Below are 27180 nucleotides of genomic sequence, written 5' to 3' on the forward strand. Positions count from 1 at the left end.
TTGGCTTTCAAATGGAAACAAAGAACCCTAAAACTGGAGATAAGTCAGTCGGAGAAATGTGTGTGTGTGTGTCTGTAGCAAAATAGAGAGAAACGACCTGGTCCGACACACGCTGTGTGTGTTAGTTGATTACTGACTATGCGTGTGTGTTCGATGACTCATGACGCAACAAGAAAACGAGACACTGTCAGCGACCGACACTACGTGCAGGCAGCACAGTTGGCAGTAGGCAGTGAATACGTGCACGTCCGGGGAATGTGGAGGTGGTGATAATTGACAAGATAGAATGATATTATACCTAGCTGACTACGTAGTTTGTTTTGTCTTTGTTGTTTGTTTTTAAGGGTTTTACGGCAACACATTTAGGTCATATCAGCGCCAGTAAGAAGAAAGAAAATGGGAAAGTAAAAAGTTCTAGAATAACAATTAAAGCACCCAAAAAAATGGAAGACAGAGGGGAATTGGTTCAAATAGGAAACAGATGTAGATTCCAAGAGCAAACTATCAATCAAAGTACTTAGTTTGAGATCACCTAAAAGTCTCGCCCAGACAACTGCACAAGATCCCACTAAGAGGAATACACTCAAATATTTACAAATCATGTGTTAAAATACAAAATAACAATACATAACAGAGAGATGATTTACAAGGAAAAAAATATCATCTCCTAAAACTAACCATACATTTGACTGTTTCCCTCTCAACTAGGGTATCCGGCCACTGCCTGGACAAAACCAAGTAATCTCAGTCCAAGACAAAGACAGAAAGCAAGTTGGAAAACAGATATAGGGGGATAGAAGACACAGTAAGTGCCTCCCTGCCCACTATGGGAGGTAAGGAACCCCACCCAGTGTTTTGTCTTTGACACGACAAATAAAAAGTTTCTTTTTTTTTTTTTAAAGTCGAAATGGAACAAAAAAGAAACTCTTTTATTTTCTTTTTAGTTGGTTTTGTCTTTTGACGTTATGAATGTTTTTTTTTTGTTTTTTTTTTTAAATGTCAGAAACCGTACTGTCGGAAGATTTACAGGCCTGCAGACAAAGAGGAATACAGTAAAATGTTTAGAGAATTGTTTGTTTTTGTTTTTAAGGGTTTTACGGCGCTTGCAACACATTTAGGTCATATCAGCGCCAGTAAAAAGGAAGAAATGGATAGTAAAAAGTTCTAGAATTACAATTAAAGCAGCCAAGAAAGGGTAAGACAAAGGGGAACTGGGAACAAATAGGGATCAGATGTAGATTCCAAGAGCATACGACCAATGTACTTAGTTTGAGATCACCTATAAGTCTCATCCGGACACAAGCACAAAATCCAACAGAGAGGAATACACTCAAATGCTTACATTGTTTTGTTGTTGTTTTTAAGGGTTTTACGGCGCTTGCAACACATTTAGGTTATATCAGCGCCAGTAAAAAGGAAGAAAATGGGATAGTCGAAAGTTCTAGAATTACAATTAAAGCACCCAAGAGAGAGTAAGACAAAGGGGAATTGGGAACAAATAGGGATCAGATGTAGATTCCAAGAGCATACCATCAATGTACTTAGCTTGAGATCACCTATAAGTCTCATACGGACACAAGCACAAAATTCAACAAGGAAGAATACACTCAGATGCTTACATCATACATTAAAAATAAATATAATAATACTTGACTTACTGACTTAGATGCCTTTCGCGTCTCGACCGAAAGATCGGGTCGCCTTGGCTGTTTCCAGTATTTCCTGTGTGATGTGTCTCCAATATTGCCGGTCCTCTGCTAGGGTTCTCAGATTTTCAAGGTCTCCTGTCGTTATGAGACTAATGTTTTGTCCAAGTGTTGTGAGGTTTTTATTTAGGATCACAGGGAGTGTTGTGATCGGTCTTCCTCTGAAAAGGTTCCCGTGTTTTTGGAAGTATCCCGACATGGCTTGGTTAGCTGGTATGTTTTTGTCCCTGCGTAGTATGTGACCGAAAAGTTGCCATCGTTGTTGTAAAATGTCAAGGGAGATTGGTCTTTCTTTTGTGATCTTATAGAGTGATTCATTTGAGATCTTTTTTTGGGTATTTGATGTCCAGTACCCTTCTTAGCTGTGTGCGATGGAAGGCATCCAGATGTTCTTCTTCGGATTTTGTCAACGCCCAAGTGCCGCAGTTATACAGAAGTACCGGTTTTACAAGAGCACGGTACAGTTTCAGTTTGGTTTTTCTCTTTATTTTGTCACCTCTAATCCATACATTGGTGAGTTTACTGAGTGCGGCGTTTGATAGCTGTTTTCTTCTTTGTACATCTTCGGTGTCTCCAATTAGTGAGCCGACTTTCTTTGTTCTTTTCCATTCCTCTTTGTTCCTCGATATTGTTGTAAATTCGGTTTTATTGGCATTGACTTGGAGGTTATATTTCATGAGGGTATTTTGTATGATGTCTATATTTGCTGGTGTTGATCCAATAAAATCGATATCATCTGCATAGGCGATTTCTCTAGGGATTGCATTCTCAATATGAGTCGTTGGTTTTGGAATGACTTTTCGAACTTCTTTTAGTGCGTGTTCTAAGTATATTGTGAACAGAATCGGGCTCAGACTATCTCCTTGGGGGGTCCCGATGTTACTTTCGAACTGCGTCTGTTTTGTGGCCCCGTATATCCTTGGTTGTATCTTTGTGTTGCTGAGGAGAAATCGGATTATTCGGAGCTCGTCTTCGTCTACTATGTCTGTTAATATCTCCAAAAGTTTTCCTCTGTCGATCGTATCAAAGGCTGCGGACATATCGATTCCGGTTATTGTTATGGATATGTTTTCTTTGAGTGCCTTTGCTGCCAACCATTTATGTGTCCATACAACGTCCGATGTGCTTCGGTCTTGGCGAAACCCGCTTTGGCTATGTGATAGAATTTTTCTATTTTCTGTCTAATTCTGTTGAGGACAATAGTTGACAGTGTTTTTCTTATGGTATTCAGTAATGTTATTGGGCGCAGGTTGTTTACGGGTCCTTTCGTTTTTCCTGGTTTTTGTATTGTAATTAGGACACCGCTGTTTATGTCCCAGTCTTTGTGTGTTGAGAATGTTTTGTTCATTATGTTTGCAATGCTCAGATCCAGGGAGAAGGTACCGCATTTCAGCAATTCAGCGGGAATTTCATCTTCGCCTGGGGATCTGTTATTGTTTAGGCACTTTATGCTATTTCTAACTTCAGTTGTTGTGATGCGGTTGTTTAGGTCTCTAGGGTTTCCTGAGAAGGGCGATATTTGTGAGACTTGTTTGTGAAATTTCTGCTGGAAGTGGTCAGTTACAATGTCAAGGATATCGTTGGGATTTGTTGTCTGTTTGCCAAATTTATTCTGTAGTTTTGGGTTCTCGAATGGTTTTCGGTTCAGAGATTTCGTCGCTTTGAACATAGACGATGCGTTATTTTTGGACTTTTCTATGTCTTCCACTTTTTTGTCTAATTCCTCGTTTCTGTGTTTTATTGTAAGTGATCGAATTGAATGCAGTATTTTGTTTCGTTCCGTTTTCAGGTTTATTATTTCTTCCGAGTCTGTCGTGTTTTGTATCCTGATCCTAAGTTCTTTTTGTTGCCGCGATAGATCGTTAATAGCGATGTTAGGCGTTCGATTTGGTTTGTTCTTAGTTGTATTAATAGAGCCTGCACTTTCTTCCCCGCATATTTCATTGCCGCTTGCGTCTCTTTCCATTCATTGTTTGGATTGCTGTTTTGCTTTATTTTCCATAGACTTGAGTTAAGTTCATATTGGTAATGAATGCGACATTCTCGCTCATTTACTATTTTTGCCGTGTTTATTTTGACTGCCGTTTTACCTTTCTGTCTTCGTTGTCTGTACACATTTATGTTGAAATTCGTTTTTACAAGTTTGTGATCAGATGTTAGCAGTGTACCACCGTATGATCGCGAGTTGGTTGAGTAGTGTTTATGGCGGTGTCGACATATGATATAGTCTATTTGGTTGTGTATTGTTATCATTTTGTCTTGGGTTTGGTCTTTCCTTTGTCCTACCCATGTTGTCTGGTGTCTTGATGGGTGGTTGAAAGCACTGTTTGTTATGAAAAGTTTTCTCTGTTCACAGAACTGGACTAATTTTTCTCCGTTATCGTTACGTTTTCCTTTTGAGTATGATCCTAAACATAGTGTGTCACTGTCGAGACGTTTTCCTACTTTGGCATTAAAATCTCCAGCAATTATTAATATTGATTTGTTTCCTATTTTGTTCAGTGTATCGTCTAGGTCTTTGTAAAATTTATCAGTTTCCTCTGGATATTGTTTTGCGCGTTGACTTGGTGGATATAGTAATACATAACAGAGAGATGATATACAAGGAAAAAAATATAATCTCTCAAAACAATAACTATGCATTTGACTGTTTCCCTCCCAGCCATGACTCGGGCCAGGGCCAGGACAAAAACAAGTAATCTCATTCCAAGACAAAGACAGAAAGCATGTTGGAAAACAGATATAAGGGGATAGAAGACACAGTATGTACCCCCCTGCCCGCTATGGGAGGTCAAGATCCCCACCCAGAATGCTTACATTATACACTAAAAATAACAAATATAATAATACATAACAGAGAGATGATTTACAATGAAAAAAAATATCATCTCCCAAAACAATAACTATGCATTTGACTGTTTCCCTCCCAACCAAGACTCCAACCAGGGCCAGGACAAAATCAAGTAACCTCATTTCAAGACAAAGACAGAAAGCATGTTGGAAAACAGATATAAGGGGATAGAAGACACAGTATGGACCTCCCTGCCCGCTATGGGAGGTCAGGATTGTTTAGAGAATATAATCAAAACAAAAACCATAACAGTCCAATATAGAGAGATGATTTCCAATATTAAGAAAAAAGAAATATCACCTCTCAAAACAAATACTATACATTTGACCGTTTCCCTCTTAGCTAATGACTCCTGCCAGGACCAGGACAAAAACAAGTAATTCCATTCAAAGACAAGAAAAGAATACAACCTGGAAAAGGAAAACAGATACAGGGTGATAGAAGACACAGCAAAAGTGACCTCTCCACCCACCACAGGAGGTCAAAAGATCATGCCTAATGGTTTCATTCCATAACACCAATGCACAGCCATATGAAAAGGACAAATTATGCTATAGGGGGAGAGAAGAGATAGCAAGGTGTGGACTAACATAGAACCTGCCAGGCCAGGATGGTCAATGTTACCAGGTCCGAAGGAGAATTTTGTCTACCGCAGTTTCATGACAAAGACTGGTCTGAAGAAGGGAATAACAGATATAGAGGCTTAGACACTAGCAAGACCCTAACAGTTGTGCTAAAGGAAAAGGCCTCATAAATTAAAAAAAAAAACGCGGCATAAAACAAAAATTATGAAATCTTAAAATTTAATTACAGTTTGTGTATATGTGTTCATAAATGTATATTTACAAATATGTAAAATTTATAACAATGTTAATAAAAGTAACAATAATAATAATAATAATAATAATAATAATAATAATAATAATAATAATAATAATAATAATAATAATAATCATTATTATTAATATTATTACAACAATAAAAAAAAAACAATGAATGATAAATTTTACGTCTAGGTGCTAAAACTGCAAAAAGTGTGTTGCAATTGAGCAGACGTGGTTATAAAACACAACATAGAATGTGAAACTAACAATGAGATTAATAATTACAAACTACAAAAAAAAAAAAAGATTTGAATTCATTTTCTTCTGTTATTCTATACGAACTAGAGAAGAAGAAAAACAATACAAAAAACGGAAGTATTGATGGGATTGTTTTGAAGTTTGTTGGTGTTTTTTTTAAATTGTCATATGTGACTAACATAGTCCTTTATAACCTAGGGGCCCATAGAGCGATTTTGTCCTACTCTGTGTGGTGTTAAATGTCTGTTTGTTTTTAAGGGTTTTACGGCGCTTGCAACACATTAAGGTCATATCAGCGCCAGTAAATAGGAAGAAACTGGGATAATTAAAACTTCAAGACTTACAATTTAAGCACCAAAGAAAAGGTAAGACAAAGATTTTTTTTGTTTGATTGTTGCTTTAGGTCTCTTCCAACACAATTGAGGTTATATGAGAGACCGCTGAAACAAAAAAACAAGCAATCTAACAAAAATAGTACAAATGTAAATCAAAATCATAACCTAAAGATATCATAAGCTAAATTATAAATAACCAAGAACAAACAGGCAGAAGATTTACAGAAAAAAAAATATCCCCTGTCAAAAATACAATCACAAACCAAAGAAGCAGGATAGGCTAGTAAAAAGAAGAAGAAACGACATCACTATCGGATCGTACACCCATGCGAACATCATAGGTATATGATTCAAGGGTGATGCTCCCATCCAACCACCCGCGTAGGACAAAAGAGGAATTGGTTCAAATAGGATGTAGATTCCAAGAGCACACAATCAAAGTACTTAGTTTGAGATCACCTAATGTTTTGTTTTTAAGGGTTTTACGGCACTTGCAACACCTCTAGGTTATATCAGCGCCAGTAAAAAGGAAGAAAATGGGATAGTAAAAAGTTCTAGAATTACAATTAAAGCATCCAAGAAAAAGTAAGAGAAAGGGGAACTGGGAACAAATAGGGATCAGATGTAGATTCCAAGAGCATACCATCAATGTACTTAGTTTGAGATCACCAATAAGTCTCATCTGGACACAAGCACGGCCTCCACTAAGAGGAATACACTCAAATGCTTACATTATAAATTCAAAATAACAAATATAATAATACATAACATGATTTACAAGGGAAAAAATATCATCTCCCAAAACAATAATTATGCATTTGACTGTTTCCCTCCCAGCCAGGATCAGGCTGTTTTGTTTTTAAGGGTTTTACGGCGCTTGCAACACATCTAGGTTATATCAGCGCCAGTAAAAAGGAAGAAAATGGGATAGTAAAAAGTTCTAGAATTACAATTAAAGCATCCAAGAAAAAGTAAGAGAAAGGGGAACCGGGAACAAATAGGGATCAGATGTAGATTCCAAGAGCATACCATCAATGTACTTAGTTTGAGATCACCAATAAGTCTCATCTGGACACAAGCACGGCCTCCACTAAGAGGAATACACTCAAATGCTTACATTATAAATTCAAAATAACAAATATAATAATACATAACATGATTTACAAGGGAAAAAATATCATCTCCCAAAACAATAATTATGCATTTGACTGTTTCCCTCCCAGCCAGGATCAGGAATAAACCAAGTAATCTCATTCCAAGACAAAGAAGGAATGCAAGTTGGACAATCGATATACGGGGATAGAAGACACGGTATGTACCTCCCTGCCCACTATGGGAGGTCAGGAACCCCACCCAGGAGATCACCTAAAAGGCTCATCCAGACACAAGCACAGGTCCCAACTAAAAGGAATACACTCAAATGTTTACAAATCATATATAATATGTAAACGAAACATTATACAGTGCAAAACAGAGAGATGATTTACAAGACAAAAAATATCATCTCCCAAAACTCTAACTATACATTTGACTGTTTCCCTCCCAGCTAGGGTATATGGCCAAGGCAAGGACAAAACCAAGTAATCTCATTCCAAGACAAAGACAGAAAGCAATTGGAAAACATATATAGGGGGATAGAAGACACAGTAAGTACCTCCCTGCCCAATATGGGAGGTCAGAAACCCCACCCAGTGTGGTGTTAAAGAGGTTGCATTTACTTGATAGCATTTAGACGGGGCACAAGTCTATCACAAAATACTGTCTATCAGATTTTATATTCTCTCTTTTTTAACCTCAAGAATGAGAGACATCCAAAATTTGCTGTCATTGTGTTTATTTACTTTTTAAAAAATCATACATTTATCTATTTTCTTTTTAATTCATTTATTTTTTGTTCCTTGTTTTCTGTAATCTATTTAACTTTTAAAAAGAACATGCTTATCATTTTATGTGTCTGTTCTTACCAAATATAAATAAAATTTGCTATCAATGATCAATTTGTTTACTTTTTCAAAAATAATACATTTATCTTTTTTAATTTTTTAATTCTTTACAAATTCATTTATTTATTGTTCTGCTTTTCTTTGTAATCTATCTTTTTAAAAATGACACACTTAAAATAATATTTGCCGTCATTTTGTTCGTTTACTTTCTTTTCCATCACACATTTATTTATTCTATTTTTTTTTATTCATTTATTTTTTTGTTTCTTTTTTTTTGTAATCAATATCTTTTTTAATTACATGCTTATTATTGCATGTGTCAGACTTCATACTCAATGTACATATATATTTAATATATTTAACAGACCCATCACCTTATTACTACTGCTGAGAGGACATGTTTGAAAAAAAAATAATGAAATTTTTATATTTTTAAAAATTTTAAACGACAAAAGATTACAAAAAAGCATCAACAACAAAAAAAAAATAACCCCCAAAAAAACAAGAGAACAAAAACATACAGTTCCCTTTGTTTGTATGGTATATGCTCTACTTATTGAGTTATCAAGACCTATTGGTATAAGACTGATCATAAATAGTGGCAAGGCATTATCATTTACATATTTAAGAAAAAAAACAAGCATTTACAATTATACAAATTCTATATAAAGGCATAATTGTTTTGTGAGATTATCGAGAGAAGATTTACTTTCTTCGTTTTGTGACACACAATAAAAAAAACTCCTTTCATTGAAAAGTAATATCAATTATCGTTAAACCTGTGATATGAAGCAGTCATCTGTCACATCTGATAATATACTATAAAGAAATATGTACTACTATTATGTGATTTCAATAAATATTACATGGCACATTCGGTCACCAACCAAACTTTCTGACATACACAAAAACTGTCAAACAACATGATGTTAAAACTACTTTTCATAAGGGACTGGTGGACATAATCTCTCTACATCCTATATTGACAAATTTTCATAACATCATCGTATCAGGACAAACATTTATATCTAGAGAGATATTTCAAACAAAGAGGCAAATTGAGGTATTCCTATTAATTCTATTAAAAAACCTAACCACAACCAGTTTGCTCAATTGCTTCTCTCTTGTTACTGCATATTCAAAAATGTTTTTAAAAGGAAAATAAAGGCCTCACAGAAGAATGTGTGGAAAAAGGCAATCTCACTACAATCACAGTTTCATCAGTTTTGGTGAAAATGTAGAAACAAGTTTGTTATTTTGACAAAAATGTAATGGTAGCACATCTGACCAATAATCAAGAGGTCCGAGGATTGATCCCCGGTCAAGGGAGGCTAATTTTTTTCTTGAACTTTTCCTTCTTTAATATCTAGCACAGGGAAATTGATCTATAAAGCAGGTTTGCCCATTTGGCGTCTTTAAAGCCGTTTGGCAAGGAAAATTTAGGTTTGGCTTTTAGGCAGTATTTCTTCAAATCAATCAATTTTACATATTTAATAGATAAATTAATATTAATTTCGCAAAATATATAAAGCGGGATAGGAAAACTAAGATTTCCATTTGTATATGAAGTTAAGTGGAAATGTTCAGAAAAGTTTGGCATTTTTAAAGACCATTTGATATTACCTGCAACACGTTTGGCATTTTCTGCAAATTAATCGGAAAACCCTGATATACAGTAAAGTGCACGGTATAAATTTCATAAGCTTCAACAGCACCCTGCTGGAGATAGCATTTCGATATTGCGCTAGCTGATAAAATATAAGTGGTAATAGCAATTTTCTAAGCACAGCCTGAAATTAATAGGAATATCAAAGCATATCTAACACTTTTGTAAGTGAGCTAATTTTAGTTATAATAAATTGTTCACAGTAAGATTCACCTTACACGTTTGATTATAAATCAGCAAGTTTCATCTTTGATTTAAAAAATTTAAAAATAAAAGCAATGCATTAGTTTAGAAAAAAATCAAAATCAAAAGTATTTTTTAAAATTTCAAAGTCAAAGTTTAGGTAAAGAAAGGATACTTTAACCTTGTATTTAGCTAGTAAATGACATAAAATATTCGGAAAACATTATCAGTAGTTACATTAATATCAAAGTTAATATACAGTATATGTTTATATCGAAGATGTATACTTAAATGCACCATTTAAAAGTTGTAAAGTTAAAATCAAAACACAAATTGTAGAAATCACAAGGGACCCAAGAAATATCACAATTGCTATAAAAGTTGATTCTACAAAACTGATATTAATTTCATTTTGATTTCTCTTGCAATAGATAAGAAATAAACAACAAAACTATACTTGACTTACACAAAGCACGATATGATATTTAATGAGTATGTATAACCTATGTTGGGTATCTGAGCATCCTTAATTATATCACTACCTTATTGTGTCAAACCCACTCAATCTACTGTTAAGTCATGGTGAAATAAAGACCCTCAAACATATAATTTTTAATTTTTAAAATTTGATTTCAACAACATGTTTTCATCAAGAATGAATACAACCCTCTCCCTCCACCCTTCTAATATATATCAAATTTTGTAATTCTGATCATTTTGACTTTAAACTCAATTCTTTCTCAATTTAGGTATATTACCTATTATGATTATTTAGCACTTGTGTCTTATTACACAATAATGCATAATCTAAAAAGAAAAAAAAAAAGTTGCCTTCCTCTTTGCTGATATGATTTGTTATTGCAGACTTAATATTCACTAATAGTTGGAAACTATTAATGATACGCAATTTCAATCACAACTGTTCAATGTTAATTGAGGGTACAAAATCAGTCCAACATTTTCGACTTCAAAATGTCATAACTAAATTTCTAATAACTATAAAAACAAATTTCAAACTGTTTTGAAATAAGCGCTGCAAGCACTTTCAGATGATATGGGTTTCTAGGGCATTAATGACATTGGCATTTTCTGTTAAAGTGACTACCTTAAAACTAAAATATATACACTAAAATATAAGGGTTGGCAATGATAAATAAAAGTAAAAAATCATAATATAGATACATCCTAAATGGCTAGATTGACATAATGTATTGGAAAGTTAAAAAAAAAAAAGATCTAAAATATTCTATCTACAAAGCTAAATGGACGGATAATAAATTAGTTTTGATCAAGTGGTGGAATGAATTCACACAGCACCTAACAGTTTGACACATTATCTCCTTCGAGTAGATTTCTCTGTCACTGTTTCAGTATAATCATCCTCTTCAGAATCATAATCGTCATCATCATCATCATCATCATCATCTTCATCCTCCTCTTCACTATCATCATCACCCTATGGATAAAAGAAAAACATGAATGTGTATGTACATCAATAAATTAGCTAATAATTGTCTTAATGTTCGACAAACTGAAGACTCAAATTTGAATAATACAAAAATTCATAAAAGGAAAATAAAAAAATCTTGAGCTTTTATACAGAGCAACATCCACAAAGTGAGCTCAGAGCACTTTACAATGGTTCAAAGTGAACAGCAACACTGCACATGGAAGATGAAGCAGGACACTTGTGAGGCGCCGTTACAATTATTTTCTACAACATTTACCACCTGTCATGTCCTCATTTTTACATCTGTGCACAGTGATAAAGTGTGAGTAAAAAGACTTCTCAACTTTGCTCCATCCAAAGTGGGGCTCAAGCCGAGAACCTACATATCACGAGTTAGACGCCATACCACTCGCTTACAAAGCTACACAACAAAACAAAGGTCAAATTTGATTCTTACGATGGTTGGAATAGGAGGCACAGGGATTTTCCTTCTGTTGGTTGCAGCACTCCCTTGAGTTGAGTGATTAGTCAAATTTGGTGTTGCTTGGTGACTACCTGGACGAGGTAAGGCACGAGGGGTGCCAGGGTCTGAGTTGCTGCGAGATTCTAAAGATGCCTGAGATGCAGATCTAGCAATGTCTGAACGGATTGACCCATCTGGACGTAACTGTTTTCTGAACTCCTGTGAAAAATAAAAAAATTAATTTAAATGTGTATAAAAATGATCCTCTTCCTATTTTCATTCTCTTTCTGTGGTTCTTACAGCTCATGAAGAGTAAAGTGCTTATATGCCCTATTTCTTTGCATGTACTCACACCACTCAGACTGACAGAGAGAGAAAAAGTTCAACAAGCTGGAGTTAACTCCCCATTTCTTTTTTGTGAAGACATGGGTAACAATTACTTGCTACCATAAGTATTTAAGTTTTAGTGATTATTCATTTTTAAATGACAAATCTGTTGAATGAGATGTCTTAAAAGATAAAGATATGATCGGACCATTAAAATATAAAGTAAAAACCGGTTAAACCAAAAATGTCTAAACCACTAAACCGAAGGAAATCAAAGTGTCATTTTTTCCTCTTTGTTTCTGTTACCCAAGTATCGATAAACCAAAAGCCACTATGCTTAAACTATCTTTAAACTGAAAAGAAATTGCCAAATAGCTGAATAAGCTAAGAAAAGAAAAAATTGCCAATAATTAAACAAAATTCATGTTGCAACCATTACACAATGCTCTATCTCTTGTATCCATTCAATATTGCTCACAAACCTCCATTGAAATTAGTCCATTATGAGGTTGACTTGGATACTTCTGATATTATTTTTTTCATTTTACAGTGCAAAAATGACCAGAGGACACAGGTTTTAAATCTTTATTGACAGATACAAAACTAGCATAACAAGTGGAAATTTTTTATTAATTGAACTGTAAAACTTTCGAACAGTATCAAGTATGAAACCAAAAAAATGCTTCTTCCGTGGACAGATTCAAAATAATGCTTGATAAAGAAATAATCAATTCCCGGTTCATTAATGTTAACTTTAAATACACGGAGTATTAAAGGGTGAGTTGGCCTAAATCATCCTTTACATGATATGATATGATATGGTATATGATATCATATGATAACATAACATGAAGATACAAGTAATTCTTTTTTTTCTTCACAAGAAGCTAGTCTTGATATCAAGATCATAACATAAGATTCCATAAAATCTCATTTTGGTGTTTTAATAAAAGCAAACAGTCGTGAATATTGATCTTTTATTTTATTTCAGAGAGAGAGAGAGGGGGGGGAGAGAGAGAGGGGGGGGAGAGGGAGAGGGAGAGAGAGAAGAGAGAGAGAGAGAGAGAGAGAGAGAGAGAGAGGGAGAGAGAGAGAGAGAGAGAGAGAGAGAGACTACTTTGCTAGAGTAGTTGATGAATTGATTTTTCTTTTTTAATTAGAAGGAAGTTGAAATTTGAACAATTGTACTATCACGCTACAACTATATAGAAACAAAAACAAAACAACCATCCCTTTTGACCATCAACTCATCAAAGACCACCACTGGTCTTCTGTCACTTTTGACATCCGATGCTAATATGTCTAGACTGGCATCATAAAAATGGGAGCATCAACAAAATTCATGCAACTGAGCACAGGTGTCAAAATATGACACAAGACATAATGACAAATTTTACAGGGATCTTCCACTTAATGGCCTGAGCGCTTATAACAGGAAAAGGTTTGACACAGGAAAAACAGCGGAAAATTTCTGAGAAAATTTTTTTTTTAATCCCGGAATTCCGCGGAAGATTATCACCACTGATATATATAACAAAAACGCAAGTTGCAATGGATCGATACTCACTTCTAAATCAGCTTCAGGGTCAATATCATTCAAAGTCTGAAAACACTGGGTGTACAACTCTAAGGCCTTGGCATGGAAGTGCATTTCTACTGTTACAAACTCTCGCATGATTTTCTATGAGATCAAGAAATAAATATAATGGCATAAATGAGATCATGGAAAAAAGTAAAATGGGACAAAAGTAGCCTTCAGAACCATTAGGCCCACGGAGCCGGAGTTTATCCTGGTTTCTATAGCGTGATAGGCACAATAGCAATTGCTCGCTACCCTTTGGATAGGATGCAGGTCTAACTTTCTACCAGATCTAACAGACCCAGCTACTCAATCACTGCTGGGTGGACGGGGGTCAGAAAAAATATTCTCAACCGCACCCAGGATCGATCTCAGTCCCTTTGATTGTGAAGCAAGTGCTCTACCAACTGAGCTATCGGAACCCCCAAAATGGGATAAGTGAGATGAAAAAATTTTTTAAAGGCATATATGAGATTAAAATAAATAAATAAATTGGCATTAAAAAGGGAACGAGAAAGAAATAAAATGGCATAAATGAGATCATAAAAGAAATAAAATTATATAAATGAGATCTAGAAATAAATAAAATGGCATTAAACTCATCTCTTTAGAACAAAATCAGCACGATGAAACCATGTTTAAGAAAACAGATGTTTCAGAGAAAAAAAAAAAGGAAAAAAAAGAAAGAAATTGGGGCTTTTTTAACAACAAATGTTAGAGATAGAAAATATTTTATAATCTGCATTGCATTCATTGAGACTTCAGATATAACCAGAACTATCGAACTGCATACCATACCGTCTATTTGAAGCTTATTGTGCCATACATACGAACAGAAAATGATGTGTTATGATTTTTTGTCAAAAATCTATCAAAAATAACTACACCATAAAAAAACAAAATCCTTCAACGAGCTCATCATGATCATAGACTTTATTGTATTTATTGACCTTATTATAACTGTATCAATTAAACATAGTTTTGAAAGTAGACTAAATTTTGAAGGTAAATAAAAATTAATATTGACGAGGGGTCAACCACACAACATAGCATTTTTACCTTCATATCCACAAGTTTTTTGGACTCAAAACTGTCAACTTGCTGTTCTAAAGCCTTGCTGCTCCGGCTGGCATCAAGACTGGCTCTTTGTAATTCACTCTCCAACTGTATGCATGGGAAAATTGAATTTTTCAGAATTAGGACAGAGTACTATATATAAAAAAGCAATATGTATGACACAACATTTTTCTTCCCAACAACCTAGATGAAAAATAATTTTGTTTTGTGAAGTTAAAGTAAAGACAAAAGAATATTATGAAATCTTAAAGGTTCTCTGTTGTATGTGATCCATGGTTCTTGAAACATTCTATGGCGTTTAATTCAAAATGATAAACATTGAAAAACATTGTCAATCTTTCAATATTTTCCTATAACGTTTAACTGACATGTAAAAGCGATTTAAATGAGATTATTGCGCATAGAAATTTATCATTTAATCTCAAAAAAGCATCAACACTTCTGCAATCACTACTTTATCAGGGGTGAGAATGACTGGTCACTAAAAAGGAGGAAATTTTTCAGCGCTTAAATCAAGAACCGTCCGTGCAAAAATGACCTATAAATTTATATTTCAATCTAAAATGTGTCTCCCAGCAATTTCTGACATCATTCGGAGGAATTTCAAAAACTGACAGTGTAATTATAACATGGTGGTTGTAGTAATGGTAGTGGTAGCGATAATGATGTGGTGGTGGTTGTAGTAGTTGTGGTAAGGATGATGATGTGATGATGGTTGTAGTAGTAGTGGTCGTCGCCACATACATCTCCCGTATTCACAGATTTACTAATGCCCACATCCCATTGTTTCAAGTTGACCAGAGACGCCAACTTAAAATTTGGCTCACGTAAATTTCAGAAACAATTCCGAACAATTTCAATGCTTAAACAGGAATTTCTGCAAACAAAATATAATCTATTGAGATCTATAATCATCCTAATACCCCTTGTTTCAAATCAAGTAAAGTTCCAAACCAATTTATGACGTATAAAATATTAAAATGAATGGTAGGTGTGGTGGTAATAATGATATGATTATGATGGTGGCTGTTGTACTGGTGGCAGTAATGATAATGTATGTGGTCGTGGTGGTTGCAGAAGTGGTGGTGGTGATATTGTTGTGTTGGAGGAGGTTGTAGTAGTGGTGGTAAGGATGTGGTAGTGATTGTTGTTTTAATGGTGATAGTGTTGTGATGATGTCGTAGAGGTGGTGGCAATGATGGTGATGATGATGATGTGGTGGAGGAGGTTGTAGTAATGGTGGTGCTTCATGAAATGATGGTGTGGCGATGGTGGTGGTTGTAGTAGTAGTGGCAGTGATGATGATGATGATGATGATGATGATGATGATGGTGATGATGATGATGGTGATGATAGTGGTGGTGGTGGTGGTGGTGGTGATAAGGTGTGTACTTGAACGTGAAAAGAGAGAATGATGACTGATGTGAAAAGGATATGATCCACTTTATAGATTTAGGTTTGTCTGACAGAAGGAATGATAGTGTGTGTTTGTGTGTGTGTGTGTGTGTGTTTTGTTTGTTTGTTTTCAGGGGTTTACGGCGCTTGCAACACATTTAGGTTATATCAGCGCCAGTAAAAAGGAAGAAAATGGGATAGTAAAAAGTTCTAGAATTACAATTAAAGCACCCAAGGAAAAGTAAGACACAGGGGAACGGAACAAAAAGGGATCAGATGTAGATTCCAAGAGCATACCACCAATGTACTTAGTTTGAGATCACCTATAAGTCTCATCCGGGCACAAAAAGGAATACACTCAAATGCTTACATTATACATTCAAAATAACAAATATAATAATACATAACAGAGAGATGATTTACAAGGAAAAAAATATCATCTCCCAAAACAATAAGTGTGCATTTGACTGTTTCCCTTCCAGTTAGGACTCTGGTCAGGGCCAGGACAAAACCAAGCAATCTCATTCCTACACAAAGACAGAAAGCATGTTAGAAAACAGATATAAGGGGATAGAAGACATATTATGTACCCCCTTGCCCACTATGGGAGGTCAGGAACCCCACCCAGGTGTGTATGTGTTTGTGTGTGTGAGTGAGAGAGAGAGAGAGGGAGAGAGGGAGAGAGAGAGAGAGCGAGAGAGAGAGAGAGAGGGAGAGAGAAAGACTGCTCAAAGTGAATATAGTGATAGGTACAGAGAGATAAAAGTGAAAACTAACCGAGGTTAAAGTACTGAGTGAATTTTATTGTTAGGTGTGTATGTGCTTTATTTGATAATCGGAAATATTAATTTAACGTTTGTTTCATGTTGGCACATGCCAGGAAATTAACATTTTAATTGAATCCTCTCTGTGTGTGTATGTGTGTGTGTATGTGTGTGTGCGTGTAGCATTGTTAAGTACATGAAGATGAAAACTGAAAACTTATTGAGGCTAAAGAACTGGTGCACTTTACTGATTTGTGTGTGTGTGTGTGTGTGTGTGTGTGTGTGTGTGTGTGTGTGTGTGTGTGTGTGTGTATCATTGTTAAGTACATGACGATTAAAAGTGAAAACGTATCGAGGCTAAAGAACTGGGTGCACTTTACTGATTTGTGTGTGTGTGTGAGAGAGAGAGAGCGAGAGAGAGTGAGAGAGAGAGAGTGAGAGAGAGAGAGAAAAAGAGAGAGAGAGAAAGAGACAGAGAGAGAGAGAAAGAGACACAGAGAGAGGGAGGGAGAGAGAGAGAGAGAGAGAGAGAGAGAGAGAGAGAGAGAGAGAGAGAGAGAGAGCGAGCTCAAAGTGAATGTAGTGATGAGTACAGAAAAATGAAAGTGAAAAATTAACGAGACTTAAGAACTGAGTGAACTTTATTGATTTGTGTGAGCACGTGTATATGTTTGGAAGTCATTTCAGCGGCACTTAAAATATATATGGGGCTGTAAAAAAATATAGATTTAAGTAAGATCAAAAGCACCGGAGAAAAAGTGACTGGTTCAAATAGGGCTCACAAACGGACTCCAAGATAAAACTATCAATGTAGTTAGTTTGAGGTCACCTAAAAGTCTCACCAAGACACAAGCACAGAATCCCTGTGAGAGAAATACAAAATTTAGAACAACAAATCTAACGTCACACAAAAGAGAGATGATATATGAGGACAAATATATTTGTCTTTACATTTAATTGTTTCCCTCCGTGCCAATGAATCCGGCCAGGAAAAGGATCAAGCCAAGACAAAGGCAGAAAGCAACTCTGATCTATGCAAGTCAAAAGATCCCACCAGGAAGATGATGTGATAGTGGTGCTTGCACTAGAGGTGGTACTGATTACAATGAGGGCAGTGATGATGTGGTTATGGAGATGGTGTTACTGATGATGATGTGATAGTTGCTGTCGTAGCGGTGGTAGTTGTGGTAGAGATGGTGATGATGTCATGATGGTTCAGGGGTGAGAATGACTGGTCACAAAAATGGAGTTCAAGACCTATCTATGCTACGATAACGTATAGATAGTTCGAAGATGACGTCACTCAGGCCTTTCTTATTGTTTTTGCCATCCGCGTTTGTGAGTTGTCCTCACTAAACTGTATTAACCAGACTATAAAAGTTCATGGTTACACAGAGTTTGTGTGTTGGTCCGTTATACTTCCGGGTGGCAATGTTGTGAACTTCTTGGCCAAGCGCATTCTATCTATAAATTTGAATTTCATTTAAAAATTTACTGAGATGCAATTAAAAATGTGTCTCGCAATAATTTCTGACACCACTTGGAGGAATTTCAAAATTTGAGAGTGTAATTACAACATATTGTAGTAGTAGTAAGAAAAGATGGCGGAAGGGATGATGATGTGATGGTGGTTGTAGTAGGGTCGTGATAAGGATGATGATATGGTGGTTGTAGCTGTAGATGTGTTGGGAATGATGGTGTGGTGGTGGTTGTAATAGTTGTGGTAGGGATGATGTGGGGTGGTTGTAGTAGTGATAGTTGGGATGATGTGGTGGTGGAGGATGTATTTGTATTGGTAGTAGGAATGATGATGTGGTGGTAGTTGTTGTAGTAGTGGTGGTAGGGATGATGATGTGATGGTAGTTGTAGTAGTAGTGGTTGTAGCTGTCGTGGTGGTGGTGGTAGGGATGATGATGTGGTTGTGGTTGTAGGTAGTAGTAGTGGTCGTGGGGGATGATGATGTGGTGGTGGTGGTGATAGGAATGATGATGTGATGGTTGTTGTAGTACAGGTGGTGGTTGTAAAAGTAGTGGTGATAGGGATGTTGATGTAGTGGTTGTGGTGAGCCTTTTTAAAAGGCGGAATAGTGGTGGTGATGGGAGGAGATAAACCACCATTTAGGCGGAAATCCGCCTTTAGGCGGAAGATTCTCAGCCCTGTTTATTTAACCAAACTGGGTCAATTTTAATGAATAAAAAATCCCATCCTTGATTCTAAAAGATAATGAGGCTTAGCAAAACCATTTCTGTCACAAAACATTCAAATTTCTTCCACACTTTTCATTATGGATCAAAGTTGTACTTGAATGCTGTTTTTCTTTTTCAGTAGCTGGAACCAAGTAATTACCTGTGTCTGTAAATTCAAATTAAGGAAACAAATCGTTTGGAAAATACTTTAAAAATTGAAAGAATATAATACAATGCTAGATAAGTTAAACTTTTGTCATAAATATCTAATACAGTGTATATACAACAATGCCAAGAAGAAATGAAAAAAATAAAATTTTTAAATTATTTTTTTAAAGAGCACGAGGATTTGAACCTCAGACCTGGTTGCTGGGAAAATTTGCAACGGTAGCATGTCTGTCCAGAAATCTGAGGTTTATGGTTTGATCTCCAGTTCAGAGAGCATATTTTTTTCTTATAATTTTCATTCTGCTTATTCAAGCACTGTTACAAACACATTTCCTCAGATGTTTAACTTACAATGGTGCCTATCCTCTAAATTTTGACAATAACTAGTATTTCAGGCTGTACAAAGCCCATATTGGATGGATCTTCAAAATATCTTGACTTTTTGTTTACGAACATAATAAGAAATTGCAAGAATAAAGTTGAGAGCAATGTTGTTTCTCTCACATTTTTCTCAGATTAGCTGATGTACCCTAAGGTGAACAACTCCCATCACACAATAATGAATGACTAAATGACTCGAAGAAGTTAAAGTGACATTTATCCCAACAATCTAGTGTTGTAAATTACATGGCACAAGACTTGATAAAATAAAAATGTGCTCAAGAGTATTTTCTTTCTATTTTCACAGATGTCAACATATAACATTTGATATCAGAAAAAAAAATGTTTCGTATAAATAAAGTACACAGTAGCTCAAGAAGCACAGTGTCTTGTCTTGTCACAAAAGTCAAGCTATGTGACGTGAAGTTAGTGGATGGATGGGTGACAATGACTGGAAAATTCAGATCCCTATGTTGTGTCCTTGGGTAACACTTTACACACATTATCCCACTCTACTCAGATGTGAATGGGGACCTGGCTATAGGCAGTGATGAATATTGTAAGAGTGTTAGTACACAAAGAGTGCCTAACAGGTGACTGGTACTGTATGAAATAGAAATATGGTTTCATATGGCATGCTGGGGAAATAGTTGAAACATCATGAAGTGCATGGCAAATCAGAGGAAAGGCGCTCTATAAATGTTCATATTTATATATTTTATTTTAAAGAGAAAAAGACTTTGAAACAAGGATACAATCTTTTGACGATCATTTGGACTTTTGCTCTTCAGAGTTTCCAACTTTTTCTTTTGATTCATTTCTTTATCACTGGCTGTAAAGGCGGACCGAAGGTCATTCTGTCAAACATGAAAACAACATTAAAAAATAATATAATTTAATTTATTTTTTTTTAAACGCAATGACAAGTGAACTAATATTATCAAAGCAAGAGAAATTAGATTTGAGAACTTTTCAGAGACAAAATTCGGAAATTTTTGGGTTTTTTGTTTTGGCATTTTTGGGATTTAAATAAAGATCTGATAATGATAACGATAATGAAGGTGAAGGTGACGATGTAATTGTTGTTATTGATATGATAGGTGATGGTGATGTTGACGATGATATTCTGAAATATCAAAATAAAAATAAATTTCTCTTTATTCATCCCATAGGGGAAATTTCTCTCCAGGGTATATTCCAAGGGAAGACTGGAATAACCCAGGTGTCAGCTGCAGTGCAGCACCACAAACTGCGCTACAGCGAGGCGACTTGCTCAAGGCCATGCAGCTAGGGGCAGGTGATTGAACTCTGTCAGTACCTTTCGGGTATGAAGCAAAGACTGAGCCATGCTGCCCCCTAAAATACATTTGAAATCAGGAAAATAGTAAATAGACAAAAATTAGGGAAATCAGGAATGAGGAATAATATCAAAATTTTCCAGATAAAATTAGGAGAGATGGCAGGTCTGGAAAGGAAATAAAATGGGCACTATGTTATCATGGTTCGTTGAATCAAGAAATGTTATATTGTAAGTTTTGGGTTTTAAAAAAGTGTCTTGTTGAGCCTAAATTAATAAAACCTATAGGGGGCTAAGTAATGGACAGGCTACAGATTGCCAAGTTTTCCACATAAAGGTTACCAAAATAATACAAATAGAAAAAAAAATTTTAAAAACCTGACAGGTCATAAAAGCAATGAAGAAAAGAAGGAAATATCATAAATGTATATAAAGTAAAGTGCTTTGCCAACTCACTTTGGTTTGTTTACATAGAAGTCCATAATTGACCAAGGGCGAGACTACTTTACCCTCAAGTCTCTTCACCTAAATTGGACATCAAAAAAGCAAGATGAAGTCATCAGTCAAAAAACTAATTTTAAATACCACTCAGATTAAATCTGTCAATTTTATGATTCAATCCTTAATACAAAATGTTGATGCTGCCAAAGAAAAAAGTTGGGTTTTTGGGGGGTTTTTTTCCTTCCCAAAAATGACAATTTTCTGGAACTAGTAAAATTTACATGACTCGAATGAAAGACTATTGTAGGTAGCTGCATAGCAATTGAACAAACGTAATGTAACTAACTCATTAAAAGTAATGATGAATTTATAATAATAATAATAATAATAATAATAATAATAATAATAATAATAATAATAATAATAATAATAATAATAATAATAATAATAATAATAATAATAATAATAATAATAATAATAATAATAATAATAATAATAATTTTTTTTTGTTTGTTTGTTGCTTTAGGTCTCTTCCAACACAATTGAGGTTATATGAGAGACCGCTGAAACAAAAAAACAAGCAATCTAACAAAAATAGTAAAAATGTAAATCAAAATCATAACCTAAAGATATCATAAGCTAAATTATAAATAACCAAGAACAAACAGGCAGAAGATTTACAGAAAAAAAATATCCCCTGTCAAAAATACAATCACAAACTAAAGAAGCAGGATAGGCTAGTAAAGAGAAGAAGAAACGACATCACTATCGGATCGTACACCCATGCGAACATCATAGGTATATGATTCAAGGGTGATGCTCCCATCCAACCACCCGCAATAATAATAATAATAATAATAATAACAACAATAATCAATCCAGAACTCTTCCTCATATAGCACTCTTACTGAATATGTTTATTATTATAAATATTATCATTATTGTTTTCAGTGTTAAATAATCATTATCATCATTTTTAGGGAAAAATATGAAAGTATGTGCATCACCATCAATCTATTATTCCACCTTTTTGTTATATTACAAATAATTGATACATATTAAAAAAAAGAACTTATTATAAATCTTAAAACAAAAAAAAACGTCATTTTGTTTTTTTAAACATTACTTGCGCCTCTCTGTGGTCTTGTACGGCAGAAAGATTCTCAGCAAATCGTATCATTCCTTGTGTCATTGTTGGGTTCCACTTTTCCATTTCAGCAAATTCCATTAATTGCTTGGCCATCATGTCACCTGAATAAGCAAAAAGTAAAAAATGTTTTAAAATGTATATTCAACTGCAAGAGTGCTACTATTAAAAAAAAGACACTGTACTGTAAAGAAGACAGAAAGATGAATGTTGTATGCAACCTAAATAATGGTCTTGAGCTTTTGTCACAGCATATCTAGTGTGTTTAAAATTGCTGAGTCTGCTGGCATGTCTCCAACAACAAAAAATTTAAAAACATGTTGCAACAGTCTTAAAAGACAGGGTTTAATACCAAATAAAAAAAAAATTTAAATTAAATAAAGATTCAATCAACTGCAGATTAGATAACCCATCGCCATTTAGTCTTATAATAATAATAATAATAATAATAATAATAATAATAATAATAATAATAATAATAATAATAATAATAATAATAATAATAATAATAATAATAATAATAATAATAATAATAATAATAATAATAATAATCGTTATTGTCCAAATAGGCAATTATTGTTAGGTTACAGCTCTTGTAATAGGAGAAAAAAAGTAATTAAAATAGTGGTAATAATGATGATAATAATACTGATAGTCATGATGATAATAATACTGATAGTCATGATGATAATAATAATAATAATAATAATAATAATAATAATAATAATAATAATAATAATAATAATAATAATAATAATAATAATAATAATAATAATAATAATAATAATAATAATAATGATAGTAATGATGATAATAACAAGAAGAAGAAGAAGAAGAAGAAGAAGAAGAAGAAGAGAAGAAGAAGAAGAAGAAGAGAAGAAGAAGAAGAAGAAGAAGAAGAAGAAGAGGAAAAAGAAGAAGAGAAGAAGAAGAAGAAGAAGAAGAAGAAGAAGAAGAAGAAGAAGAAGAAGAAGAAGAAGAAGAAGAAGAAGAAGAAGAAGAAGAAGAAGAAGAAGAAGAAGAAGAAGAAGAAGAAGAAGAAGAAGAAGAAGAAGAAGAAGAAGAAGAAGAAGAAATCTGTTTTAAGCTAGAATTGTTTAGAAGCTAAATAGTATAAGATTTGGATTAAGTTCATATGATGATTTCTTGGGGAGGGTGACAATAATTTCTATACGTACGAAAAGCTACACATTTACATATCTGATTATTTCAATTTGAAATTTTCTTATCAGCATCTGGTTCAAACTGACATAAAACCAGTTGGGAGCCGTGGGTCACATTTGGCAGTGACTCCATACTCTCTAACGCCGCTTATTCCTCCTTTTTAAAAATTTCCCACTGGTATCTGTGGAACGTGTGGTACAATTCTTAAATTGTTGTGACCCCATTTATCTTTTACTTAGTTATCAAAGTTTAAGACTTGTAGCACATTTCCATAGCTGCCAGTGGGAAATATAAAACAGGGAGGAAATTTTAAGAATTAAAAGATGTGACATATCTACCTCTATTGAAAATGAAACATATTTCACATAAAGTCTCTTAGATCAGTAGACCACTTAAAGTCAGTAAAAATATCAGAAAACATTCTATGACACGGATGGGCGCAGAAAGTTTTTTAGAGGCATTATGTGCAGGAATCACAATCATTATCCAAAAGATGAGGAGTCGGTTTAATCAGAATTGGTCAAAAAATGAAGAAAATCACAATATCGGAAACTTGCTAATTAGCGGACATCTGATAGCTATGATTGTCTTAAAAAGTAAAGGACCATTACTGGTTTACTCAAGGTTCTTTTACAACTTTGCTACTATATCTGACGGAGAGCCCTTTGAGATAAACAAGGGTCCTACCAAATGGGCAACAAGTAAATGTTACTGTACTTTCAATGCTCTAGAAACTAGGGTAAACTCTTGATTCCCATTGATTTAACGGATTCCTTTTAAAATAAAGGTGATGACTATTGTTACCTTTATCTCGGAGACGTGCCGTTTTACGTGTATATGAAGACGTCACATCACAAAGTTGTCCTAAATGCGTCTCAGTGGCAGTTATACGATCCTGAATCACCTTGGACTGAGTCTCTCTGAGAATATAAGGAGAGTAAATGAACATAGGGTTTGGGTAAAAATTAAATTTGTAGCACCATAGTTACTACCTTATATTTTATGTTTAATTGAATCATGAATAAAAATGACTGCAATAACTCTGCATTCAGCCTACAATAAATCAATGAATGAGTGGTGGTAGTGGCATATATATATATATATATATATATATATATATATATATATATATATTGAATCGTGTTTGATACAAATATGGTACGAAAAGTGCTCGACATGTAGTAATGGAGCGAATTATTATTTAAAATATTTACCACAATGTTTGGGGCAGTCTACATCAATGTTTCAGGCTTAATTTGCCATCCTCAGGACTGAGTTGTTTTGTTGACTGTTGTTGTTTCTGGAAGTGGTTCCGGTTTGAAGTTAATTAAGAGGAATTTGCGCCGATGGGGACACTTTCCGTAGATCTCACTTTTCATGTTGAGTGTGGCTTCATGAGGTTGTTTGATTATAGTATATTTTTCTTCCAGGCATAAGCTACATTGTTTTGATGTTGGTGTGTATCCTGTTGCTTTAGATAAAATTTTCCATGAAATGTTGTGGTCTATTTTGTTGTCTTTTAATTTCCAAATATGTTCGCTGAGTTTTGTGGATGTTTTTTTGTTAGTGTTTCTAAATGTTGAGGTGTGGAGGTTGTATCTTGTTTTGAAATTATTTTCTGTTAGTCCTTTTCTGTTAGGACTAAAATATGTAGGACTAACAGAAAATAATTTCAAAACAAGATACAACCTCCACACCTCAACATTTAGAAACACTAACAAAAAAACATCCACAAAACTCAGCGAACATATTTGGAAATTAAAAGACAACAAAATAGACCACAACATTTCATGGAAAATTTTATCTAAAGCAACAGGATACACACCAACATCAAAACAATGTAGCTTATGCCTGGAAGAAAAATATACTATAATCAAACAACCTCATGAAGCCACACTCAACATGAAAAGTGAGATCTACGGAAAGTGTCCCCATCGGCGCAAATTCCTCTTAATTAACTTCAAACCGGAACCACTTCCAGAAACAACAACTGTCAACAAAACAACTCAGTCCTGAGGATGGCAAATTAAGCCTGAAACATTGATGTAGACTGCCCAAACATTGTGGTAAATATTTTAAATAATATATATATATATATATATATATATATATATATATATATATATATATATATATATATATATATATATATATTGAATCGTGTTTGATACAAATATGGTACGGATAGTGCTTGACATGTAGCAATGGAGCGAATTATTATTTTAATATTTACCACAATGTTCAACAAACAACAACAGACAACAAACCAAACTCATGTAACACACAGTCCTGACGATGGCTAAAAGGCCTGAAACATCGATGTGGTAAATATTAAAATAATATATCAGTCAACAAAACAACTCAGTCCTGACGATGGCGAATTAAGCCTGAAACAGTAATGTAGACTGTCTCAAACATTGTGGTAAATATTTAAAAATAATATTTCGCTCCATTACTACATGTCGAGCACTTTTCGTACCATCTTTGTATCAAACACGATTCAATATATCTATATATAATTAATATATATAAATATATATAAATAATACAGGATAATATAAGTAGATAATTTCATAAGGTTTAAAAGATCTCTGTCATCAATGGCAGTACTCTTAATTTATAAGAACAATCAGTAAAACTTTAAAATTGAATGTGAATGAAAAGTCAGGGCGAACCAATACTTATCAAACCAGATCAGATATACAAAATCAAAACAATGTCGAGTAAGCTGTTGATGACTTCATGTCCAGTTGTTATGCAACACTCGGAATGAAAAGTCGTTTAAATTATGACTAGAAAAGCCAAAAAGTAAAAGGAAAAGTAAAAGCAGAATACACAAAAACAACTTTCAATTCATCAATGATTCAATGATCAAATCTAATCAAAATCAAATATTTCAGGCAAAATTGTTCATTTCGATAAACCATTGCCATTGTGGCAAAAACAAGTCAGTAGATATTAGTTCCATTATCTGTCGAAGAAATATATGTGACTTTCAATAAATGCTCTCAAATAGTTAGGTTTTTAAAAAATAAATGATAAACAAAGTCTGTATCTAGTGATGATAATGCTATTGATGGTGAATCAAATTTATTGCAAGTCAAGTCAAAACATGAATACTCTTTCCAGTGCTCCTCTGTTTTAGAGCTTTGAACTGCGGCCATAGTTTTCATCTGAATGTATTATGAGCATATGTAATAGCCTTACATTAACCAAAGTCATAAAATGAATAATTTTGAGAATTTTGGATACCTTCGACGCATCTCAGCACCAGTTGACCGCTTCGTACTCATTATTTCAGTAGGCATCTCAGAAAGAAAACAATTTTGTGGAATTCGGATCACTGGTGTTGTTTCAGTATCTAACAGTTGAGAATTAAATAGCCTGCTTCAAACTATTTAATCAGTAACAGTAACGGATATGAGGTATCCACACGTAAGACTTAAGATAATAGTAGTTGTTAAATGGATAGGTATCATTACAACACATATTATGCTAAAAGGGAGGTTTCTGCATGAATTCAAATTTACTTAACACCAATTCATTCAATGCCTTGTTAGACAAACCTCTGCATA

The 27180-nt window shown here is 34.3% G+C and overlaps 1 protein-coding gene across 1 annotated transcript; it reads right to left on the reverse strand.

The window, feature by feature from the left end:
* Positions 1-6075: 6075 nt before the first annotated feature.
* LOC144977020 (CBY1-interacting BAR domain-containing protein 1-A-like) lies at positions 6076-26951 on the reverse strand. The gene is made up of 10 exons (XM_078921716.1): positions 26858-26951; positions 24410-24525; positions 22421-22545; positions 21310-21378; positions 20312-20413; positions 19168-19173; positions 14645-14749; positions 13574-13687; positions 11674-11898; positions 6076-11222 (listed from the first exon to the last, which is right to left on the reverse strand). Exons 1-10 carry the CDS (start codon positions 26911-26913, stop codon positions 11100-11102), a joined length of 1041 nt encoding a protein of 346 aa, XP_078777842.1. The 5' UTR covers positions 26914-26951; the 3' UTR covers positions 6076-11099.
* Positions 26952-27180: the final 229 nt, after the last annotated feature.

Source organism: Berghia stephanieae, chromosome 7 (genome assembly GCF_034508935.2).
Source record: "Berghia stephanieae isolate SIO BIC M18660-M18661 chromosome 7, UCSD_Bste_1.3, whole genome shotgun sequence".
Classification (NCBI taxonomy): domain Eukaryota; kingdom Metazoa; phylum Mollusca; class Gastropoda; order Nudibranchia; family Aeolidiidae; genus Berghia; species Berghia stephanieae.

Bases quoted from the DNA above. Each gene is read 5' to 3' on its own strand.
- LOC144977020 (XM_078921716.1), bottom strand. From the start codon at position 26,913: ATGCCTACTGAAATAATGAGTACGAAGCGGTCAACTGGTGCTGAGATG. The intron at 11,899-13,573 runs GTGAGTATCGAT...TATTTTTCACAG, and splicing joins ACCCTGAAGCTGATTTAGAA to GAGTTCAGAAAACAGTTACG. The intron at 11,223-11,673 runs GTAAGAATCAAA...TTTTATCCATAG, and splicing joins TGCCTCCTATTCCAACCATC to GGTGATGATGATAGTGAAGA.